Genomic DNA, 7,485 nt, shown 5'->3' with positions numbered 1-7,485 from the left:
TTGCAATGTTTGCAAACGTTTACAGCTTCGTTTAGCAACCGGACGTTCCGAATTTCTCCGTTATCAAACGTTTGCAACGTTTGCCGCTCCTGAATTTCCTCTTTATTCAACTTTTAATCGTGTGGTTACATTAAGTATGAACCCGACTTTATTCGCACATAAATGTAACCACACGGTAAAAAGTTGAATATATTCAACTATATGGTATCGTTTGGTAATTGTGGTAACCGTGATAATTTCACACGACACGACGAGGTGTGAATCCCCCTTTATGATGACTGGTGAACCAACTAACTGAAACAGCTGAGACCCCCGATCACTAGTGCTCGTTGTGGTTTAAATATGTAAAATATATTTATAATATCATAACGCCATAACAACTTACCACGGTTATCTGCTTTTGATACCAATAATACCTACAGTATATAATATTATTGATACTATAAACTTGTCCTCTTGGTGCGCTAGTAGTAGTAGGAACAGCTGTTTCAGATAGTTAGTTCACCGGTCAATTTATGGGAGTTCGATACGCAACCTGTATATCTTAAATCGTGATCACTACTGCGCTATTGAGTTAAATTTGAACAAAAACTGCCTCAATAAGGGGATACCCTTTAATAGGCGGGCGGTTGACAGTGGTCGGAACTTATCTTCTAAGACGGTGCCGTGCCCCATTGTTCGTTTCCAGTCCTGTTCTTGTCCGTGATTTAAATCCTATTCCGTCTTATCATAGCTCGCTGAGAAACCATAATGTCCACGTACTAAGGTAGTGCTGTGGTAGCGCTGAATACATTGGGTCCGCAGTGTGAGAAACCGTTGACCACATCTTTTCCAGTCATTATATCTGAGTCCGTGATACCAGTTCTGTGGTTCTATGGTGATACTATTTTAAATCGTTTTGGAACGCAACAAGTACGTACCGAAACAAAAAATAAACGTATAATTTTATATTGATGCGCTAGTTCGTTTCTTTGTTTTCTGATGTTCCGACCTTAGATCATATACTAAAATCACACGCCACTTTTCGTGTCCCCGACTATTAATAGTATATGATCGAAGGTTCCGACTTCATATAACAGGTAAACTCACGATTAAAGATATACAGGTTTCTCACATAGACCTTATACTAGTATAAGGTCTATGGTTTCTCAGAGAATATCTTTAATCGTGGGTAAACTAGAACCCGGTCAGCCTGCTGATCCAGTGTCGCTTCTATATTGATTATTGGTGTATGTCACCTCCAAATGATTTTCCCTGCTCCCAATGACGTAAATCCGGAAATGTTTTCGGAAGTTCACATTTTAATTGTGTCGTCACAATTGTGAAATTCGATTCAGTCAGTTTCCAGTCGTGTAGCTTGCTTAAAATTCGTTGTTTAGCAGAATATATTTAGTATTAATTTGGATTTACTATTTACACTAATTTGTGTGGGAGTGGGGGGAAGCAGTCGTACCATACCTATAGTTACATGTACGTTATTACGTAAGACCGTAAGCTAACAACGACGCGTTCCTGCAGTGGGCAGTGGCTACCTGACCTATTATATGGCTTATTATTGTTTCACACGTGCGTTGGAAAATAAGCGGCTTAGATAATTTTTGTTGTGTTGAATTTTAGTTACCTATACAATATTTTCTATTTAGGTATAAATGCGTTCATCTGGACGAGTAGGCTTTTTCAGATTCCGAACGAACCGAAAACAACAAGTATGTATTATTATTTTTGTTATATTTTACAGATCTCCGTTAAGAATTTCCAGACGGGTTTAATTAAAAATGCGTGTTAAATAAATTGTTTTAACGTCGAATTGCATTGATTTCAGAACCGTTATTAAGATTTAGGAATTAAGATATTATCTAATGATCGAGAATCGTGATTATTACTGTATCCACAATAATTATTTAATAATTGTATTACTTAGAAGTTTACTATTGAAATAATATATATGAAAATGAAATATATTTTTGTTTAAGTAGGTGTAGGTACTTAGTACCTACTGAAGTACTTAATCGGTTGTTATAAGCTTTTAGTAAGCAAATTATAATTTAATAAATTGCTGTATTTGGGATTTGAGGCAGCCACCATATGAAAGTAAATATGCGTTTATATAATATTAAAAATTATTATAACATCAAATTTAAATAATATTTACTTTATCATGGCGATCACTATGTTACATCTTTGAATCCTTCGTATCTTTCGTCGTCACTGATGTACATTACTATATATTCCATTATTCCCATAACAATAATCTAAGTCCTAAATAATGTACCACAAAAAAAAAAAATATATGCATACAAAATAAGCACAGTCACGCAGAACTGTAGAAAAGGACAAGAACTATTCCGCATCCATATTCTATGACAAGATCACACTACCACCACAGAATATAATACCAGTATACCACGGTCCACTAGAGCTTGCTGGTTTTCTCGGTAATCAGTTTATTCCTGTAATCGGTTATCGTATTCAGTCTGTGCGACCGGCGCAATATTAAAATATCATACGTCTGATAAGGGAAAAACATGTGCACGTCTAAAACTGAATATTTTTGTATTTTTGTGTACGATAATAATAATAATGTACCGTGTTGGTTCTTACTCCTTACAAGTCGCAAGCAGGTATATTATTAATATAATAATATATAACAATAATAATGCACTAATGCAGTAAGTTGTATAATATTAAGCGATTGTTATTATTTTTATCGTCACGTACAATTCACCTCCTACCCATTTACCACCATTTGCCTCCGTATTCGCATTTATCTTGGCAGGTAAGTGGTGACTGGATCTGTTCATAATATTATATATTATATTAATATATGTTTTAGATTTGTAAACATTTCGTTTTCCGCTACGTTTTTATTATGTACATAAATTGTACTTCTATAATAGTTCTGTTTTGACGTTACACAGCAATATTATACCTATGTCAATCGCCGACGACGGTTGTCTGTGATTTGAATTCTATCACCGTCGACGGTAATCGTGTGTGTTTCTATGGCCAAACACCACTATTAATGATCTTCCTGCCGTGGCTGTCGATGTCCTGATTAAATGTTATCTGCGACTTGCTCATCTGCCAACTGCCAAATACTGTAATATTGCGGTGTGCGGACAAGCTACACGAATTTAAGATTTGATACCAAATTTGTTGAATTCCGTCCGTCCGACAATGGTAAGTTGAATGTTGCATTTTTGAAAATCTGGAAACTGGTAAAATTTAGTTTAGAAATCGGAGTAATCAGACCTTTGTGTTTTGAAAACACGTAACATCCCCGTTACATTAATTGCGTTGTTTCACGACAACCAACTATTAGTTGAGGAATGGTACTATTAATTTTCTTTTAATTAATTTAGACTAAAAAAATATCCATTGCCGAATATCTAATTTAAACGCAAACCCACCAACATTCGTAATAATAGTACGAACAGATATTTTCATTACAATATACTATAGCGCCATTTTAATTTATTCCCTATCTCCATTTAAGTTTCCAGTTGGCAACAGACACCTTGGATGTAAACTTTGACGCTAGTACCTTGCCTAATTACGAACTGCTACCAAAAACGTATTAATGGTATTAAACTTTTCTACCAATTTCTTATTGATTTTTCATGCTTTAAATTTGCTTCACCGTCTTTATATTTAATTGGAGGCGCCTACTTTAGATACTATTGTCTATTGATATGATTAACTTATATTACAGATTTTATTTTGGTCTTTTAACAGAAAAAACTGAACAAATATTGTTAAGTAGTTTTTATTTAAATCTGTGTTAATAAAATAGGTGACATAATTCATTATGCTTGGTGAAGTACTTTAAATCAAAGTATTATGTTTTGTAAATTAATGCCAAACCCTGTTCAAATAAAAACTGCCTACACATATACCTACAACGGAGACCCCTAGTTGTAATATAGACAGTTTAGTATTCATGTGTCCAAAGAATGTTTGAAAGATATTTTACAGAATATAAAGTTTGATTGAAGCATTGAATTGTGAATATTGAATAGTGTAGATGAAATAAAAATAAAATATTTATTTTCTGTATTACTTACCATTACAAATTTGGTGTTTCTTTTAAAAAATATATGCACAATAACTTATATTAATTGTTTTTTAGGCTGAAATTGTAACAATATATGACAAAGAACTTACACTAGCAGAATGTGTTGCCTATCTAAAATTTGAAAATTATGGCTGGCAAACTATGTACAAAAATTATATGTCAAATGTTATTAAAGCTCTTGATATTCATAGTGATATAAGTCGTTTGTATTTGCTTATCAAACTTGATGTAACAAAGAATAACCTCGATGCAACTCTTTTTAAAATACAATATGAAAACAAATTAATTATATCTCCTGACGCAGTACAATTGACTAAAAATTTAAAAGATATTATACCAGATGCTGACCCAATTTACTTGGATATAGTTGGAGAATTTTATGCCAATAATGACAATAAACTATATGAGTTCATTGATCAAATTACAACAAATAAAAGACACTATCCTAAACTAAAAGAGTACAATGAACACGTTAATCATTTGGCTATTGTAAAGAGTTTAAGAAATGGTTTCACAGTTCAAGAGTTTTTAAAGATGTGCCCTGATCCAGTTAATTACTTCAAAAATATAAAATTGAATTCAATGTCCACACATTATAATGAATCACTGTCTTATTTAAGTGAAAGGTAAGTTTTAATTGTAACAATTTTGATTGTAATCAATACTCATCTTGGTCACAATGTTTTTTTTTATCAGGTATAATCTTGTTTCAATGGCTAAGCTCCGCACTGAGTTGCTTAAACAAAAATACAATTTAACAAATACTGTTGAATCTTTACTAGCTGATCCTTCACCAGTTTATTTAAAGAATAAAAGAAAATCATTTGGTAGTCATCAACTAGTCAATTACAAGACAACAGAAAATATTGAATTTTTAAAAGAAGTAATTATAAAATTATTTTATTCATGTTTTTACTAATAGGGTTGGGCCGATACCTCTTTTTACCGATACCCGATATTCCGATATATGCAACCGATAAAAAACCAATACCCGATATATTTGAAAACCAACATTTTCAGCATAAATAATGAACCGATATTAAAATATCACCGATACTATCAACCGAAATAATATTATCATTTTACATTTAACTATTATAATTTATAATCAATGCTATTATGCTGATAGATTTGGTTTTTTTTTTGGTATCAATTCAAATATTGGTTTTAAAAAAAAACCGATACCGATAAACCCGATACCACCAATATTGGCCGATATCGAGTATCGGTTTTAGTATCGGGCCATCCCTAGTTTTTAGTACTATTATCAAGTAATTTATAATTATTATAGATAGCATACCTTGATCATAAAGATGAAATTCTGAATCATATAGAGTCTGTAAAAACTGTACATAGAATTCAAGTTGAACAAGTAAATTATTTAAAATAATATAATATCCTTAAATATATCTTTGCTGTGATATTTAAATTATGTTGATAGGCTAAGTCTATTGGCAAGTTAAACACATGTGGATGTTGTTTTGATAATGAACTATTAACCAGTGAAGTTTTTTCCTGTCCAGCTGGACATATATTTTGTTCAGCATGTATAAAAAAGTAAATATTTTTATTTTTATTAACAGCTAAATATTGTATATTATTAGAATTCTCGAACAAAATTATTTTTTATATTTTTTTTAGAGGTACAGAAGTTGCTGTTGGTGGAAGTAAGGTAGATATTAAATGCTTTGCTGATTGTGGTGAGGAATTTAATTTAACAATGATAAAAGTAAGTCCTTTTTTTTTAATGCTCAGTTGATAGTTGATTGACTTCAATTTTTATATTTTCAGAGTATTGTTGATGACAAACTATATCAACGTATAATGAGGTTGAAGCAAGCACAAGAAATTAAAGCAGCCGACATTGAAGGACTTGAAACATGTGCATTTTGTGATTACTCTGTTATTTTGTCTCCTGATCTCAAAATTATTAACTGCTTGAATCCTGAATGCAAAAAAGAAACTTGCAGGTAAGAGCGTGATTTTATTGTATAATAATTTAGGGGCAAATTGCATACAAAATAATTAAAATTAGCGGTTGCCAACCTTTTGGACCTCACTGACCATTCATGGAAATGCTCAATGGGGGGTTTAGGGCGTTCGACCAAATATGGTTACATTACGAATATAATATACTAGCTGATCCTGTGCACTTTGTTGACCGTAAAAAATAGCAACTCTTAAAAAAATTATGATTGTTAAACTTCTTTTGAGTGTCACTCAGTCACCCTGATAGGCAATATTCAAAAATTTGATTTGATGCAAGGCTGTACCTGATCTACTTGTATAGCTAATGGCAACCAATAATAAATACTAATTTCTACCCTAATTCCTATCTACACGCCGATAAAACACACACAAAAGACAAAAGGTCAGGTTGCAGGTAGCTTGAATCAACCGGCCACCATGCTGTATATAGATATACAATTTATAAGTTTATTTTAATTATTTATTAACTTTATCGGACTAAATTTATGCTAATGACACTCACAAAGAATGTAGCTTTCTCTTTTTGAAATCGGTCCTGTAGTTTTTGTTTGTAACAAATAAATCTTTCTTCTTTATAATATTAGTATCTTGTACTAACCTATAATTATAAATATACAAATCTAGCTTATCACCCACACAAATTTTAAAATTTTTTTTTTCAAAACCTATATATTACGAGTTAATAAGAACGATGTTGTAAAAATTAATTGCCGAAAGCCATTAGTTTTTAAGTTATAGCTTTACAAAGTTCACAATTGTTGGTATTTTACTGCGAGTTCGGAACTTTTCTGTTTTACTGAACAACCATTTTTTTACAATTTTTTTTGTTCCACCGTGCCTATGCATTAAGCATAGCTGAATCAAGCATGCTGAAAACGAGGGGGAAGTCTGAATTTGGCAGCCAGACTTATTTTAAAGTTATAGCTAATTAAAATATATTTTCATATACCCAGTGTGGTCACTTGCTCGGACAATTAAAATCGAAAACATCCCTGGGACCACTAAATCTATATATACTCTAAATTCTACTGACCACTTATAGCTTATAATAGCTTTTTACATAATTACCGATCCTCTGATAAGTCTTGTATATGATTTATGAATATAAGGTTGATTATGCGATAATGATGATAGCATTATTAAGTGTTTATTCTTATTTTCCGTTTACCAAACCTACACAGCAACATAATACAATACATTAATGCATAGTGATTATACAATACAGTAATCCCTCGTTATCCGCGAAGGATACGTTCCAGCAAACCTGCGCGGATAATGAGATCAGTAGTTATCATAGACCCATAAGTACATATATGTATGTATAATGTATATGTGTTATACAGTGCTCGAATTGGGAATTATTAAGTAGAGGAGCTCAATCCAACAATTTATAAACTGCGTTCCAAGTGCAAAATTATTCA

The 7,485-nt window shown here is 32.0% G+C and overlaps 1 protein-coding gene across 4 annotated transcripts in view; it reads left to right on the top strand.

Annotated features, from left to right (window-relative positions):
* The first annotated feature begins 409 nt into the window (after positions 1–409).
* LOC100163201 overlaps positions 410–7,485 on the top strand; it is a 9,751-nt gene continuing 2,675 nt past the window's right edge. Inside the window, exons 1-9 of one of the 4 annotated variants that reach the window (XM_029489686.1) lie at positions 410–912; positions 1,644–1,706; positions 2,919–3,180; positions 4,130–4,701; positions 4,772–4,958; positions 5,367–5,447; positions 5,517–5,632; positions 5,717–5,804; positions 5,867–6,045. In XM_029489686.1, the coding sequence (XP_029345546.1) occupies positions 3,178–3,180; positions 4,130–4,701; positions 4,772–4,958; positions 5,367–5,447; positions 5,517–5,632; positions 5,717–5,804; positions 5,867–6,045 (1,226 nt within the window). In that variant the 5' untranslated portion in view covers positions 410–912; positions 1,644–1,706; positions 2,919–3,177. Of the gene's footprint in view, positions 913–964; positions 1,707–2,154; positions 2,777–2,833; positions 3,181–4,129; positions 4,702–4,771; positions 4,959–5,366; positions 5,448–5,516; positions 5,633–5,716; positions 5,805–5,866; positions 6,046–7,485 lie in introns of those variants that run through there. The other 3 variants (XM_029489685.1, XM_003245419.4, XM_001946131.5) reach the window with 3 other exon arrangements.

This window comes from Acyrthosiphon pisum, chromosome A2 (assembly GCF_005508785.2).
Source record: "Acyrthosiphon pisum isolate AL4f chromosome A2, pea_aphid_22Mar2018_4r6ur, whole genome shotgun sequence".
NCBI lineage: Eukaryota > Metazoa > Arthropoda > Insecta > Hemiptera > Aphididae > Acyrthosiphon > Acyrthosiphon pisum.
The sequence above is the reverse complement of the archived record's forward strand: the minus strand, read 5'-3'. Positions and strand labels throughout refer to the sequence as shown.